The 17729-nt window shown below is 39.4% G+C and overlaps 3 protein-coding genes across 4 annotated transcripts; 1 reads left to right on the top strand and 2 right to left on the bottom strand.

Annotated features, from left to right (window-relative positions):
• Nucleotides 1-823: 823 nt before the first annotated feature.
• On the top strand, nucleotides 824-17639 carry LOC145486388 (uncharacterized). Of its 2 annotated transcripts, none has more exons than XM_081465038.1 (3): nucleotides 824-1436; nucleotides 1506-1651; nucleotides 11316-17639. In XM_081465038.1, the coding sequence occupies exons 2-3, from the start codon at nucleotides 1598-1600 to the stop codon at nucleotides 11637-11639; spliced, it is 378 nt and encodes a 125-aa protein (XP_081321164.1). In that variant the 5' UTR covers nucleotides 824-1436; nucleotides 1506-1597; the 3' UTR covers nucleotides 11640-17639. The 2 variants fall into 2 exon arrangements, with proteins under 2 accessions (XP_081321164.1, XP_081321163.1); XM_081465037.1 differs by having other exon boundaries at nucleotides 825-1432.
• On the bottom strand, nucleotides 6733-8428 carry LOC145486372 (uncharacterized). Its single transcript, XM_081465018.1, has one exon. The coding sequence runs from the start codon at nucleotides 8421-8423 to the stop codon at nucleotides 7620-7622; it is 804 nt and encodes a 267-aa protein (XP_081321144.1). The 5' UTR covers nucleotides 8424-8428; the 3' UTR covers nucleotides 6733-7619.
• On the bottom strand, nucleotides 9280-10372 carry LOC145486800 (uncharacterized). Its single transcript, XM_081465513.1, has 2 exons — nucleotides 10124-10372; nucleotides 9280-10038 (listed from the first exon to the last, which is right to left on the bottom strand). The coding sequence occupies exons 1-2, from the start codon at nucleotides 10370-10372 to the stop codon at nucleotides 9280-9282; spliced, it is 1008 nt and encodes a 335-aa protein (XP_081321639.1).
• Nucleotides 17640-17729: the final 90 nt, after the last annotated feature.

The raw sequence follows: 17729 nt of genomic DNA, 5'->3' as shown, positions 1-17729 counted from the left end.
CATAAGCCAAATAGAGTTTGTCAGGTCTCGGGCCCGAAGGGGAAATTTTGAAAAGAACCCTTAAAAGGTACCAAGATCCTGTTTTGTGGGCGTGGCTGGTTTTATTTTTTCACTCCTAGGAGGTATGAATTCTAAAACAAAACATTTCTCCCGTCATTTTTAGTGCAGAGTGCACTATTGGGATGGTTTATGGGGGTTGCTGTTCGCTAAGTGCTAACGCCATAAGGTGTAAACTTTAATGTTCGTTTAATTAATTAATTTCAATTAATCAATTGGCCTTGCGGGAAGGGTAGTCAAAACGTATCGTACGTTGTTTTTTTTGAAAACACGACAAAACTATACATATTTTTTCGCAAAAAATTATCGCCGTGGACTGCATGGCACTCACTGAAACCGTCAATTAATTCCATCAGTCTTTGAGGTGACTCGGCCACCGACGTAGGATATAATTTCGGCCAAGTAACGATCGCTACTTTCAATACTTCTCGTTGAAACGCTCCTCAGTTGTATCAATCAATAGCATTATGTATTAGTTTGACGTAAATAAGAACGCACTATTCCGTGACTCGACGTGACTATTTGATAATTAGATTAGATCTTATCGGTGAAATTAAATAAAGCAAAATCGTTCGTCTTCGATTATTTTCTGATGCTTAACTGTATTCCATTTATCTCCAGCAGTTAGTAAAAAATACACATCTTTCTCATATGGGTATCTCGTGGCATACCTTGGCGAGGAAAACAAAAGTAACAAGTTACAAACGTTGGCGTGAAAAGTAAAATTGTCACATTTACCACTTCTGCGTATTGTTGAATTTAAAATGACTGAAACAGCGTAAAACACCACAATAAAAATCAAAGCCGTCTTGACAAACGGCAATTGTAAGTTATTTTTGGGCCTTGAAAGAAAATACAAACATGAAACATACACACTGCTAAGATTGTTTTATCAAGTTTTTGTCCTCTCATACTCTGCAAGGGGAAAAGGCCTAGTTGACCAGCAAGGAAGAGAACGGCATGGGTCAAGACCTGTGTGACTACTGTATCTGAGCCGTAAATTGCACTCTGCACTATCTGAGATTGTCTCACTAGTTTTTTTCGGCTTAATGCCCTAAAAGGTAATAGCCGATGTGATGTCCAGATGTAGATGTACTGCAAAAGCTCTCGCTGTGGAGCTTTTGAGGCTGAACACCCCGAGAAGTATCAAAACCGCTATTTTAACCCCTATGAGGTACGACGAGCTCCCCCGTCCTTTTTACATGGGAATCCCTCCCCCGGGGTCCCGGGTGTACACAAATCACTTTTGCGATCCACTTCTGGGCCCCCATTTCGTGAGTGACAGACGTTCGAGTCACGTGGTAGGTGCGGCGAGTTGACGAGATACGTGCAACTCAGCTGTGTTGGTCTTCGAGTCAGCGCGTGGTCGCGGCTGGTTAGTTAGTTTGTGTCTTTCGTTTTGCTTTTCAACAGTATTTATGAGACTAAATGGTACGTGTAACTTTCAGGTTCACAGGTCAAGCGGACTGCAGCAACATACAGCTTCAGCTGAGGCTGTAATTTGTGTGCATTGCATGTGAGGTGTGCGCTCGTTCGCAAGATGGGTCAAAGACGCGCGCGGCTTCATGAGAAATGTGGTGTCCTGCATGTCGAGGTAAGCTTCTGACATCGTGTTTGCATGTGTTGTTAGGCTTATAAGTGTTTTTAACACGGAATAAAAGCAATGTTAATAAAGTGCGGCTGGACAGCTGGTCTTTCGCGAACGTACTCAAAGTATAGTGCAGAGGATATTTACGCTTGCCTTCAGAACGTTCTTTTACTCAGAAACCCGTGGGTACGTGCTACCGTGGTGAACAGATGAATATGTAATTGGTCTAAGTATTAAACTAGAGTGCTACCGTGGTTCGCAGTCCCGAAGTGGATGAGTCAACAAACTGACGCCAGTTTTTGGCGCGTCTGTCCTGTTATTGAACATGAACTTCGTCATAAGGTCGTCAAAGTAGCTGTGGATCCGCAGACCACTTTGACAATGCTATGACGAAATTCATTACCAATAAGTAATTGATCTAAGCATTAAACTGGAGTGCTACTGCAGTCTGCAGTCCCGAAGTGGATGAATTAACCAATTGATGTCAGTGTTTCATGCGTCTGTGCTGTTATTGATCATGAATTTCATCATAACATTGTCAAAGCAGCTGTGGATCCATAGACTACTTTGACAATATTATGACGAAATTTATTGTCAATAGCAGGACAGCCATATGAAAAAGTTAGGTCAACTCGTTTTTTTATGATAACAACATCGCAAAAATCGCATAATTATCAATTCATGTTTATGTCTGCGTATTGACAATGAAAATTAGCCAATGAGTATGCAAGAATTTTTGCAGTTATCGAAGAATAAGTAATTGATCTAAGTATTAAACTGAGTGCTAATGCAGTCCACAGTCCCATAGTGGGTGAATAAGTAATTGATGTAAGCAGTTTGCATAGTATGTTGGTTAACTATAATTAGCCTGACGGGTAGTCAGCATTCATTTTTCAACAGCCAAACCAAAATGCTCCCTGGGTCCCCTCATACCTTACTTGTCAAACCCCCTAAGAGCTGCATTGTTTCCATCAACCAATCAAAATCAAGTTAGTTGTGTTTACAAAATTTTTAAAAACGGCTAAGGAAATGTAACTTCGCTTGAGCAGTGTGCTAATCTATCTTTATTTCTATCTATGCCCAAAAAGCGACCTATGCGGAAGGGATGACTTCATTATGGAAATGGAACTAGACATGTTATGTGTTACAGTATACTTAAAGTGCCAGTTCGACGAAAATTTGCATCATTTTTTCCCCACATTTTTTGCACAGAAGCCAATTTTAGTGTAAAACATTCTCCAATGTAATGAAAATTGAATATTATGACTGTTAAGATCAAAAAAAATTTGCTATAAACTTACGATTTTTTTGTCCGCCATTACACGAAACCGGTTGCAGTTGAGCCTACATGAGTATAGGCTACTTGGAGCCTCTCATTTTATTTCTTTTTACATGCACTAAGTAAGCATCTTCCCTGCATCTTCTTGTCCATTTTGTATTCATCGCGGCCATTTTGTTATTGTGAACAAACCCAAGCTATGTCCAAATAAGGAAATGGATGGATGAGTAAAGTTAGACTGGGATTGAAAGGTTTACACATGAAAAGAAATAAAACAAAACATCTATGTCTTGGTTGACCTTTATTATGGTGTTGTTTGCCAACTTTACAGAAGGATCAGCGAGGATAATGTTCGATCTTAACTGAGTTTTTGCCCGTAAAAACAACATCGCTAAAAATATCACAAAATGCTCACTTTGGCTTTTTGTCACTACTTTGCAATGCTCACGTCCTCCAGCCAAGTTTCTGCCATATTCGCCGAACAGTTTTCGACTATACTTCAATGTAAAATCTCACTGAAAGTATTCGTGTAAAAACAAGAGCCGAAAGTTTGGTTGCATTTTTTTATCAATGGCGTTAAAAGTGCTTGGCAAGCTGATTGCTTCTTCCTTTCCTCGGGCAATCTCACAGACTACCAGTTACTTTGTATCGTTTTGGAGAAAGACTTCTGGCCTTCAAGTTACAATACCATCTTCCCGTATTTTTAGAGTAACTGGACTCACATTGTTACCGGGAAAATTTAAGTTTACTTTTCGTATTCTTGCATAAGGTGACATTTTTAACCTATTTCATGAATTGAAAATGAGCGTCGCTAATCTTGTAAACAAGTTCTCGGAAACCTTGTTCTTCTGAATGAGTTCCAAGAATGCTTACTGATGGAACGCTAACAGAATGGGAACAGAAAAGAACAGAACGGATAAAGAATGGATATGGAATGGATGCGGAACAGATATGGAACAGATATGGAGTGGATATGGAACGGGAACGAGAACGCTTGTGGAATGGAAACAGAACGTGTTCTGTCAAGGTGTTCCCTGTTAGGTTTCTTCTGATTGGTACTGTGTTGTTACTTTATTGAGAAAAGCATTTTAAACCATTTTAAATACCACCATCATTCACCTGGTACAATTATCAAGTCTTCTATTTATGCTAAACATGTAACGATAAAAAATCTCTTGCTCGCTCGCTTATCCATTTGTTAATTCAAACAGTCAGTCCTGAAGTCAGTAAGTCACTCATTCATTGTCATATTTTAGTGGGGAGGGGGTGAGAATTACAGGAATTTTCAGATGTATTGTTACTTAATTGAAACAAGTATTTTAAGCCTTTTTAATTACTCCCATCATTCACCTGTATTATTATTATCAAGTCTTCTATTTATGCTAAACATACATTGATGAAGAATCTCTCAATACCTATTGAAACAGCTATTGCCATATTTCTTCTTTATGGAAAGCTGAAAATACACACACAAAAAAAGCTGTTGAAGTACAGTCGCTCGAAACTTCATGTTCATTAAAAAATTTGAATTTACCGCCATTACCGCGGTCTGAGTTCCAAGCTTCTCCTGGGTCAAAAGGCCAAATGACAAGTTTATCACTTCTAAATGTACAATGGAGAGAAAATAAATGGCTTATTCAGTTCCTGTTGTATCTTTAAATGTTTTGCTTAGTCAATATATCAGAAATGGCAAATTATAAAATGAATTTCAATGTTCAAGCATCTTCACTGTGATACTCGACGAAGCACCGCACTTTACATAATGCAACACCACACTGTTGGCACTTATTTTTCGTCTCCACTGGATAGCCTTTCGGGGTTTTTCGGCCAGCAGATTTGCACTGTACACATTCTTTCTTTCTGCCTTCCATTTGAACCAATTGGTGGTCTTGTCTTGGCTCTTGGACAGGCACTTGGTTGGCCGGTCGCTTTCTATACGAGTAGTTGTTTATCAAGCGCTTTCCTAACTCCAACCGAAAAGCGGCTTGTGGTCGTTTTCGCTGACGGTTTCTTCTTCAGTGTTCGCATTCCAGAACATATCCATTGCAAGCAGCAACATTGAAGAGGAACCAAAAGATGTATCGGTACCACTTTCGTGACTGTCTTCCAACAGTGTGATAAGATTGAAACTGATCAGTGCGATCTACACCACCCATGTTTGCTGTGTAGACATCCGAGACACGTGGTTTTTGAATGTCGATGTTTCTTCCATTCTTCTTGCGCTGCACGGTCCGAGAAGGCTCTTCTGGCGAAACATGTTGACAAAAATGCCACGTCTCGCTTGTCATGCCATTTTACAAATAAAAGGTTCCCTCTTTGCCGCGTAATCGTTTGCCCTGGCTCCCGAAGTTTATTCTTAGCACATCGCGGCAGCTCTTTGCGTGTGCATCTTACTGTCGAACAAGCATATGTTTGTTGAGCAAGTAAATGACCTAAAAGAACAGGGCTAGAAAAGAAATTGTCGAAAAAAACGTGATGGTTTCTGTTGAAAAACGGACGGACTATATGCATTACAACATCATATCCCAGCCTGTGTCACCTTTGAATCTCTCCTTCGCTTCCTAAATAAACAGAAAAATTTACAACGTAACCGTTCGAGGAATCAGCCGCCATCCACACTTTTATTCGGTATTTTGTCGGTTTAGCTGGTAAATATTGGCGAAATGATAGTCTTCCTTTAAACGCTATCATTCCCTCGTTGACAGAAATGTTTTTTGTTGGCAAATAACAGCGCTGAACATTTCTCAAAACAGCAGTCAAAGCAGGGCGGCATTTGTAAAGCCTGTCAAAATTTGCTTCTCCACGTTCGGGTTCCCGACTTGTATCATTTAGATGCAAAAATTGGCTAATTTCTTCGAATCTGTTCTTTGCCATGACTCACTTTATTCCCTCGTTGCTCATAAAAATGTCTACCAACCAGTAATCAGCGACTTTGGGAAGAATATTCATCCCCATGATAACGCACATTCCAAAGTAAGCTTTCACTTCGGCTTTGGTTACGTCGCGCCATCGACCAAGACGTTTGTTGTCAGCTAACATTTGGCGAGCATAGCGGTTTGTCTCCTCCACGATTTTGTCGAAAAGATCCTCACCAAACATGAATGTAAAAAAATCATCAGCTTTAGGGTCGGCTCCAACGTCTACAACAATTCCTGATCGTGCTGAAAATTCATCAACAGCGATGTTGCTGAGGTCATCCGTCCATTGTTGTTCTTCTTCTTCGTCACTCTCAGCGGCTTCTTCATCGCCATTTTCTTCATCAATTTCCTCGCCATCTTCATCGGTGCCTTCAAAATCAATATCAGAACTATCTCCATCAATATCTCCAGTGTCTTCTTCATCGGAATCTCCGAAAATTGCCCTGTATTCATCGAAACTAACATCTAAAGGATCTACTCGCCTCGCCATTTTCCCACTTAGGTTGTTATCAATTTGGAGTTGATAGAGCGAATTCCTTCCACAGAGGAAGTGTCTTTGCTTTATCAACTCCAAGTTGATAATAAACTATGTGGTTTTCGCACATGAACGACAATGTTCTCACATTTCTTTAACAGAAATTGTTTTTCACTGTCGCCATGTTTGCATGCTTTGTTCGTCATGGAAGACAAAATTTGCATCCCTCTATCTCTTCCTAGGGAGGCCTTTGTTATGCGCAGTAACTGCAATATGATTGGTCAATATCTCAATAACAATAGAAAAATATTTGGTGAGCATATAATCTTTATTAGGGGAGGGGTGAGAAGCCGTAAACAATGACGTTTTTTTTGGCCGGTTTTGGCCGGTTCAGGAATAGTAGCGTGTTTCCGGCTGGCTGGTTTTGGCCAGTTCAGGAGTGAAAGGGTTGATAATGTTATACACACTGAAATTTCTGCAAAATAGAAGATAGAAAAAATATGAAAGAATCAAGGAAAAGCTGAGACTTGTAGTACAATACACATGTACATTCATTTGGTGTATCAAGGTGCATTTTCATGAAAATGTGTAAAGTATACCTAGACTACCATAACTCCCCAGATTTTAAGTAATTATCGTCAAAGAAACATTACGTGAGTTTTCATTATTTATTTCTCATTTACAGCTTATTTCAGTAAATATCCAGAATCCTTTGTGGGCGTGGCACCTGAAAATATAATGTTGTTAGCATGGCCATACTGGCTAAAATACAACAAAAATAACTGGAAAAAGCATGTACAATTATGAAGAAGCCATTATTTCTTCATTTACAGTCAAAGGCACTTTATAAATGCTATTTCTTTGCTTTCGTAGCTCCCCGCAAACATGCCGCACCGTGCCGGCAAGCACAAAAGCCGTTTTGTTTTTGTTTAGTTTATAAGTCATGTCAATGATGTTATATCTGACAAAAAAGTATCCTTTAAGGCCAAGAGAACCTCTGGGGAAGGTGCACCCATAGTCATCTGTTGTAGGCTCATCTAATTCCACTAAACCATCACTCTTCACTTTCATTAAATAGTAGTCATAGTCAGGGTCATTAGCTGCTGCAATAGCAACTACACTGTCCTTGGCAGTAAGGTCTGCAACCCTGACTGCAGTGTCAAGTAGATTAGCTTCAGTTTCCTCAACAGCTTGCCTGGTTGTTGCAACAGAAGATTCTCTTTCCAGCTTAACATCTTGCCAGTCATCCAACCACTCTTTGTTGTGGCAGTTCTCCTCCTCACCACCAATGCAGTCAAGGCATTAACAGCTGTGGCTTCTGGTGAAGATCCTTCCCCGTTCGGGAGTCGTCCTGAGGCAGTGGAGTTTCCGGATGCCTTTCAGCTCCTTAAAGGCTCTGTCTGGTCTGCGTCTGACAACTGCCTCATCACCTTCTGGAGGAACATAAAAGAATAACCTACGAGCAAGACCCTCTGCTTTGGATCTTGATGTTAATGTAGAGGCTGCTGGAGTGCTGAAATGCTCTTCGAGATACTCTTTCATGTCCTTAGCATTCCTGATGACAGCTGTCTTTCTTAGCACTGCATGGCTAACCTGTTTGACATTAGCTCCAGCAGCGTCCTGCTCTTCCTTGGCATGCGATGTTTCGAAAAAATTTCTTTGCACCAGGAATCCATGGTCAGCAAGACAGCAAGACAGATCTCTGATACAGTGACGAGACTTGTACTGGGCAGCACAGCCATCTGTGAACTCATGAAGCTTGCTAATCTTCATGTGCAGCTGATTTTCAAGATATCCAGTTATTAATTCTTGAGCCTTGTGCACTGCGTGATAATCTTGGACATCATCATCTAAAATCACAAAGAGGTGCTCCTTGACAATCCTTGGATCATCCTCTATGTTTGTTTTGCCATCCACAGATTCCACTGCATGGTGGTATAGGATGGTGATGTGTAGAGAAACTTTTGCCACATCAAAGTACTCTGACTGCAGCTCATCCTGCTGGCAGCAGCTGTAGCCTTCAGAGTAATCATGGACACAGACAACCTCGTTGGAAGGAAGGTGCTCAGTGAGGTTTTCCATTTGTTCCCTTTGCCATTTAGCCATGAATTAATGTAACTTCCTTTCAAAATAATCTAATCGTGACTTGTTGTTTGGTTATCACGCAAATTACTAATTAAAACGAACGATGCCCCAAATTGGCGTTAATGGGGGAGCACTGCCTTGCGTTAGGTAAGCCTGTGCGACTTCCGGAGATTGCATGAAACAAGAACCTCACTTATCTCCCCAGCACTACGAGCTGACTGCAAGACAGCACGTGCTGGATCAGACAAGAGTATTGGTAGCGGGCGATATTCATAGGCAACGTAGCCAAGACGCTTGGGGGAAGTCACTGCGCAGACTTAACCGCACCACACAGGAGTGACCCAAGTTTATTAGAATAAGAAATAGCAAACCAACCTCTTCTCCAAAGGGAGGGAGGGAGGGAAAATTTTTAACAATAGTATAGCAAGTACTAACTGTGCTGTACAACAGAACACCAAAGTGAACTCTGAACAGTTTGTTTGAGCTTTTATAGCTAGATGCTTGTCTGCTGGGAAGGCCAGTAGAAAGAGCTGTACTACTGGACAGCTTAACATTACACGTGTATACTCTTAGCCATGAATAGCGCTTTAATATTTTTGGCCAATGCTATCAATCGTTATAATATGCTAGAGGTAACAAAGCCATAATGTTTGAGCTAGAATACAATGTATCTCAGAGTCTGCTTGGCCTTGGGAGCTTGCCTACACAATAGCTTAATTGAAAACAACGCCGCCATGAAAGGCTTACTGATTACGTGCGTCATGTTCCATTAACTATATTTTACTGACGTGACAGTAAAATTGCATTGAATGGTAGGGGTAATGTTTAAGAAGATCCTGGAAGTATTTAAATAACTCCTTTGGTGATGTCTTCTATGTCACAAGTGCGATTTTTCCTTTTCCTGTCCATTGGATAAAAATTTTCCAGTAGATACATATTCATAGCATTTCCATGTCACTTCCTCCATAGATTTTTCTGAGACTTCTTCAGGGAGGAGCTCAAATTTACTGATGCCACACTCACTGCATTCTCTGGTCAGGCTTTTCAGACTGTGATGGCTGTGGCCTTCAGGCTTCAAACAAAGAGTCAGGTTGACTAGCATGACTAGAAGTACTGCCTTGGAACCATTCCTTTGGGATACTGCCTTTCTAAATTTCATACAGTCTTTAAACACTATTTGCGTTTCTACATGTTTCCTGCAGAGGCAGGATCTTCTGTCCTTTTCTCTTGCAGGCTGCACAAAAAATGGTTTTAGACTCTCAAATTTGCGCTGTTTAATCTTTGCTTTCGGGTATTGTGCCTGGAACTCCAAAAATACCTCTGTTTGCGTTTTTTCCAGCACATGCTTTGCACGTTCGATGTGCTGTTTTCTTCCTGTTCTCTTCCTGATAACATCTTTTTTGTCTCCTGTTAGCCTGCTTGCTTCAAATGACCAAAAGTTGAAAATGAGCTGCTTGTGTTCTGTGCTGATAGCGTCACCTCTAGTTTTCCTCTCTAGATCTAGCCAACTCTTTTTCTCTCCTGACAAAATTTTTGCCCTTTCTCTGATTCCTGTACTCAGGCTTCTGCGCCCAACATTTATTAGCTTGGAGAGAGATTTGCATGCTTTGCATTCAGAAACATTTTTTTCCAAATGCTAGACTTTTGAAAGCTGAGTAGGCAGCTTTGTCATCTTTAGATTCGCTTGTCTTGATGTTTTGCATGCTTTCAGAAATATCGACCACAAGAGCTCGAAGTGATGAAATTTCTTCCACTTCCTCGGGAGTTTTCATTGGTCCTTTTTTTGCCAAGATTTTTCTTGTGCGTGGGCTTGAAGAAATTGTCTGGAAAAGTTCCGCTTTTTTCGCTGGCGTTTGTGGGAGGGCTTCCACGGTTTTTCTCAGGGCTCGGGTTTTAGCTGTCATGTTTTTGAAGGCGGAGGTGGCCAAACACGTGCTCTCATCTTCGCTATTTCCGGCTTCTTTCTGCATTTCTTACAACGGTACTCAATAACAGTCTTACAAATTACCAGGGAAAACATTTAAAATCTCACTTCAACTGAGTGTTCTTGCATCATGGCTCCAATGATTTCCTTCATGTTATCTGGTTTCAGTTCCTTCAGGAAGGTATCGTTGCTTATATCAGGCATTGGATTGAAATAATCACTGTGCCTCTCCGATTCTACATTTCTTGAATTGATCTGTGTAGCTAAATAGCCTCAGATAAAAAGCACTAACTGAAGTCACTCAGAAGGTTTTACAGTCGACCAACAGTACTGGATAACAGTCGAAATAAGTTCACATTGAATGCATTTGTTTCACTGTTAAGTCAACCTGAAGTTTCCACTCTAAAAACTGGCAGCACAAGCAGGATTGTGCAGTTAAACCATTTTTCTACGTAGGAGACTGCCCTGTTCCCATTTTATGACTGGGTTCACCTATGGCAACCCAGTAATTAGGAATAATGTCTACAAGAGCAATAAGGATGGGAAGCAGTTCAGAAGTGCCTTTGACTGGGACCAGCAAAGCTTCTCACTCCCACTGCATGAGAAATTGACCATCCAACACTTAAAAACCTTGATTCAGCCAGAATAATGAGAAGCAAACTTGCTGAAGATATGATAGATGCAAAGATGTTTTTTCTAATAGAGGTGATTATTTTGATGTCATGCATGTTTGATTGAATTCCCGTAAGATTATGATGTTTCTTGTTTAGAAAAATTATTTTGTATTGGTAGATATATCAGTCAGGTATGCTATGCTTCCTGCTAGTATTGAACAATGTGTGTTTTATTATTATTCATAAGTACTTGATCTAAAACCCCAAAGACAATTTTAAAATCATTTTTACCCAAGAAATGATTTAAAATTCTTTACTACCTTCCATCAACATGTACTTAACTCATTGTATTTTAATGTTCTCTTTGCTCTGCAGAAGTATCGGGAACACCTGAAAAAGACCAGAAATGATGGTGATGAATTGGATGCTGTTATAGAACTTATTCAGCACACAAGAGAGATTGTAACCTTAGTTAATGGGAAGCTATACTTCAATTCATCTGATGACCTAACACTCCACAAGCTAAACAAGTTCTATATCTGGATGTGCCACTGGGCCAATGAAACTAAAGGAAACAGCAAGAATTTCATGTCTTCCAAATTGTGGTTTGATTTGCAATCAATGTGCCTTGGATTCCAGTCTCTGGTTCAATACAAGATGACTAGATTCCCCAGCACAGTAATTAAACCTGGATTGTGAATCAAGACTGTGCGGAGAATCATTTTTGTTAGCTCGATTCATGCAATGGCCAGAATGATAATCCAACCTTCTTGCAGCAGCAATCAACACAGAACTCTTTTAGATTGGGTCAAACAACCATCACTTCCAAGAGCAATTCATCCTGTAACAGCACCCATGTGTACATAAGGCCATCATTCGAAGGAATGCACGGAAAAAAGTCTCTAAGGTGACTATCTTTCTTTGGCTCTCTCAATTTTTAGAATAGACTCTCTAATATTCAGTGCTCTTAAAGTTCTTAACTTGCAGTCAGTAGTTTTTGAAGAACCATTACCATTTAAAAATTAATGTCATTACATTTACCTCTTGAAAGCTGTATTCTGATGTGTTCATAATCAGATTCTGTTCTTTCTGCTACCCTGAAAATTCTGTCATCCACCGGGGATGTGAATGGGATAGATGTGTCCTGTGTAATAGCATTCAGCAGGGCTTCAGCAATACCTGTCTTTGTTGACCTTGCAGAAACTCTGATATTATACACTTCACTATGTGCAACCAACTGTGATTTGTTGTGGACATGACTCAGTGGAGCAGTGCCTTGGTGCTGGTTAATGAGGTCAACAAGATGACCATAAGAAATGTTTTTGTTGTCACTTTGGTCTAGCAGAATCTCCTATGAAAAAGAAAAAGAAATACAAACCCCCAAAAAACTAAAAAAATGTATTCAAAGTCTCACTTAATGAAATGAAATTAAATGATAGAGTCCTGAGCTGTCAAGTTGGGATATCATTTTCTTTTATAAGGAATTGCACATATTTATGTAACACTTTAGTATTTCTGAGAGTTTCCTGTTTTAAAGACCTTTCAATTGTCATTTTCAACATCATTTTTGCATTTTAACATGTTAAAAGCAAGTCATTGGACAAATTGGTACAAAACCATTTTGCAACAAGATCCAAGTAGTGTACAAGTAGTGTAATGGTATGTAAACATACGTAGATATTTGAGACGAAATCTGCTGGGCATCTTTCATGAAGGTATAGAAATAATTTCTTGATATGATAATGAATTTAAGGCTGAAGTATTAATAAATCAATTACAAAACACTTCAAAACATAAATTAAGTTTGTTTGAGTAACAGATTCGAAAAGGCATAATTAAAGAAATGCCTGGAGTGATACAGTATTACTTTTCTCTTTGTTCCTCCTATTTCCTTTTCAAAACTCGTTTCTGTAGTTCTACACTCTTCCTTTTGTGGCATTCTCTTGGAAAATCTGTCGGAAACTGGCATGCCCCCATGTTTACATAGTACAGCAATGTCAAACAGAAGCTTCTCAATAAGTTTCTGTTGAGAACAAAAAGGATTACCTCTATTTAAAATAAATAATTTACATTCCTAGTTAAATGATTTATAACCTCGATTTCAAGAATTTGCGTATTTCTATGTTATGGATTGTCAATAAATGAGAGCCACCATTTTAATTTAATATTAGTTTCCAGTCTTCATCCACCGCACATAAATAGGCTTAATGTGCAACTGTCCTCTTTCACGGTACTGTCTGCCTTCTGTCACTTGTAGCACGTCAGGAAACATAGAATTTTCCTCCATTTTCCTCCTCCTTCGGTTCGATGACGTTCCCTTCAAGTAATTGACAAGCTGTCTGTTGGTTTTCAACTTTGGCCAGAGTGGAACTGCACTTTGTGAACACATTTCTTTGAATGTATTTTCTGGAACAATTTAGAACCTTCCTCACAGCCCGACCACCAACATGCCATACTTTTGATTGACCTGCTCCACTCATTTGATCAACATTAAAATGGATGGCCTTCTCCTCTCTTTGCTGTTTCACGACAGAAACCAACTGTTCCAAAAATTCCCAGTACACCGAAGTTGCTAGCTGAACTCCCACAACCCTTTAGGATGGCATGCTTGCTGTTGCCTCAAATGAGCACAAACATGGCGTGAAAATTCAATACCGTTAAAAACCTCATGCAGACTGGACCTCACCCTGGTAAACCCTTGACTGCCAATTTCAACTATAATCTCGTCTGGATTTTTGACCACGTGGCTTTCTTAGCAGTAGCTTTGCCAACATTTCACCATGTATAAAGAGCTTTCACTTAACAAGCAGTCAATTGCATTCACTTTGCAAAAGGTGGAGACAGCATTTGATTTCATGGATGGCAAGAAATCCAGGAATCTCATCATAATTTCTTCAGGGGGGAGTTGCAGGAATAGACTTGTTTCAACAGCAGGTGGTGCACTTCCGTCAATTCCATTGGAATTACTACCTCATCATCTTCAAATAATGCTCTTGCAGGACCATCTAGCTGTTCTAAAGGAAAAGAGAGGAGATCATTGTCTTCTTCATACTCTTGATATCAATCTTTAATGGAATAGAAAATATCATAATTGATATTTTTGTTTTGGCAGGATGACATGTTTTGGCAGGATGAGACTGGGGCATTGAGATGTTGCAAAAAGCAAATTTTTACTGGTCTTCTTGGTGGTTTTAAAAGCTGTCAAAGACTAGAATCCAGAATCTGAATTTGTTCAGGAGATTTGACTCTTAAAATAGCAACATAAATTAATCCGGAAACTTAATCCTGTGAGTAGTGCACAATGGTAATGAGACTCGTGCAGGTAACAGTATAAGCTAAAACAAGGGGAAATTGTGTGACACTTGCTATTTTTGCCCTGTCAAGTTTCTCTTGATCCTTGTTTGCTGGGCAATATCAACCACACCAACACCTTCAAAGAAGATGAAAAGATTGTCACCCCAAACACCAGTAAAAACCACGTTTCCATTCTTTAGGTTGTCTGACAAGTTCCTCGCCAGCATAATCTTACATCCTTGCTTCAGTTGCAAGACTTCCACCCCTGGCCAGCTCAAGCTCCTGGTAATTTGTCGATCAATTGACACCATGGCAAATCAGCAGTCATAACACTTTAGAGCAAGTGAACTGTCGATGCTATTCCACGATCACACAATTGGCAAGACATACCACTGGAGCAGACTATACCCACAGTTCTTCCATGTGCATCAAGTGTTGCTTTTTTGCGCTTGACAACCTCACTCTTCCCTACTCCAGCTTGGCCCGTAACCAGAAGGTTATGGCCTTTGGCAGCAGGCTTCATCATTTCATGTTGACCGCCATTCAATTGAATCCTGAAAATGCCACCAGAAAATTTCAAAGCCATTACAACTGAGCAAAATCACGAGTTGTGAAAAACATATGCGCACCTCAAATTCAATAGGCAAATTACGAGTTCAAAAGCACAGAATAAAACTCACAACAGTGTACTTACATCATGAAAAAGAAGAACTGACACCTGGTGCTTAGAAACAAGATTTTTCTACAAATACCAAAAAGATTTGCTGCCTAGCTGCAATGGGTTTCTTCTGAACTTATGAAAGATCTCACTTTTGTAAACATGACTCGACTTCATTTTGATTGGTCGATGGAAACAATGCTCCTCTTGGTGGGTTTGACAAATAAAGCACTAGGGGACCTGGGGAGCATTTTGGTTTGGCTGTCGACAAATGGATGCTGACTACCCGTGTCGGGCTAATTATAGTTACCCAACATACTATGCGGACCGTGAAATGGTCCAGAACGGTTTAGATGAGTCTCACATTTGTGAGGTGAAGCAATCTAAATCTTTGTAATGAAGGCATTGTGGACGGAACTGCGTAGCAAGTGAACTGATATGGAACATCTCTTCTTTGATTCTATGGAGGAATTGAATTGGCAAGGTTATTTTCAGTGGATTTATTCACTTTGAGCGGAAATCAGTTTCTTGCCTGGTCTTTATTTTAGCAGTGGAAACCCATCACGATAACTCTCTGAAATTGCGTCTAATTGACCTGAGGAGCTGACAAACAACAAAGAATACAACACAGCAACAGGGTAGGTAGATTTTATTCAGAAAATAGAAGAACAATTGACTTTTAAAGCAAAACTAACGTTGCGTTTCCATACAACCCTTAAAAGTCGAATCTTTGTAACATAACACCGCTTATAAGAAAGAGTCATGTCCAAGGTAATCTGATAGAGAGCTTAGCCTGCCTGTGGCTACTGTGGTCTGAGTGGATGAATTTATAAGCAATTGAATTAGGTATTAAAATGGAACACTAATGCAGTCCATAGTCTTGTAGTGGATGAATAATCGATTGTTCTAATTGTTCTAAGTATTAAACTACTACAGTCTGTAGTCCTGTAGTGGATTATTAGAAACCTTTAGATCCACGTGTACTACAAAGGTCAAACTGCGTTTTGAGGTTAGATGTACGCAGTTCGCTGTTCGGGCATAAATCAATTGAGATCGGTGGGAAAAGAAATCTCTCTATGTTGTGTGTATTAATGTCAGCTGTAACGTAGGTTATGTTAGGCCGGTGGCAAATTGTAAATGCAAGGCTTTGCAAGACGTTGACTTTTTCAATGTTTTGATTGCGAGAGCAAGATTTAGGTATTATATGTCGCCTACTTCAAGCCTCTATTATAGCCTTGTAAGTTTAAGGAAGATTAGTAGTCCCCAGTTGTTATCTTCATTTTACATGCATAGCCTGAATGCCTTTAAGTCCCCTTCTTTCTAAGAATACATGAAATACTATTTCGGTAAAACCCATTTTTAATGCTATTCAAATTACAGTCAAACCTTCGGTTGCGACCACCTCTCCTCAGCGACTAGTTTTCCAAAACACCAAATGTATCCAAGCCAAATCACTATATTTGGAACTTCTCATAAACAACCACCTCTCGTAAGTGACCAAGACTACTTTTAGAGCTAAAAGTTTGAAATTTTCTTTGTTTTTTACCTCCCATAAACAACCACTTGACAGATAATGGAGCGAAAATTGGATAATAAGGTGTTGTAACATCACATTCCTGGGTTGTACAAGAGACTGAAATTTCTCAATGGGAAGTACTGGAGTTTTTCCGAAATTTCCTTTTCACATAAAACATTTAAAAAGTCTATGCAGTTACCTATGCCAACAAGGCAAAATTTTGACCCAATAATTTATGGTCTAAGCTCTTGTAAGCTACCACCTTCCTTAAGTGACCACCTAGGCTTGACATTTTGGGTGGTTGCTTACGGGAGGTTCAACTGTATTAATGTGTCTATATACAATTTGCAATGACAAACTTTAAGCGCTATAAATGAAATACATAGTCTAATTTCTTGGCAAACATAATTGAAATGACAATCTGTTGGCTTGTATTGTTCCTACTCTGAGATGAAATTATTATTATTATTGAAATTAAGATTAAGAGCTGTTACATCATCATGTTGTTGGTTTTGCCCAAGCAATGTCAAATTCCTTTATGTTGACATTAGCACTTTTGGGCCATGGGTTATGCTTTGTCTTCCAAAAAAACTTGGAGGTGTTTCTCTCTCGGGAAATTCTGAATTCCACAATTTGTCCAAAGCCCTCGCTCTTCTGCTGTGTTTTCAGTTTTTTTTGTTATTGCAATAATATTACATTACATAAAAAAATTGCCTACTTTACAATGTTAACGTAACTTACAATTTAACGATACCAACAAAACTTACCATTCTAATATTATTTACAATTTGTTAATATCTTACATTACTTTCATGTAGGGGGTTAGCTACAATAGGAGGCTTTCTCACATATTAAAGTGTGACTTAGATTTATGTTGCTCAATTTTAATTTTGTTTGTTAAAATCGCCAAGAAAGCATTGAAATAAAACTCTTCTTTTCTTGAGGCAGTATATAAATAATATTTGGCTATAGTCATGCAGAGGTTTAAGTCAAGATGATGAGTGAAGTTATCTGTCACGGCATATATAATTTCATTTTTATTGAGAGTGATCTTATCTCCGTTTTTGGAGCTCCATCAATTACTAAAGAGAGACCAAAAAAGCCGAGCTTTAGAACAGGTAACAAAAAGATGGGTTAACGTTTGTCTTTCTCCACAGCTATTGCACGCGCTGATCTTTTGCCATGTTTGAATGATTGATATCATTATGACTCTATGGGACCCAGTGGTTTACCTGACAGTATTTCCTTCTGCCACTCCAGATGATTCACATGCTGCTTTCTCCAAGGTTGAACTGGCTATTGCTGTCAGTGTTTGTGTGGA

The sequence above is a fragment of the Orbicella franksi genome, chromosome 5 (genome assembly GCF_964199315.1).
Source record: "Orbicella franksi chromosome 5, jaOrbFran1.1, whole genome shotgun sequence".
NCBI classification, from domain to species: domain Eukaryota; kingdom Metazoa; phylum Cnidaria; class Anthozoa; order Scleractinia; family Merulinidae; genus Orbicella; species Orbicella franksi.
Note: the sequence above shows the minus strand (reverse complement) of the source record. Positions and strands in the feature narration are given on the sequence as shown.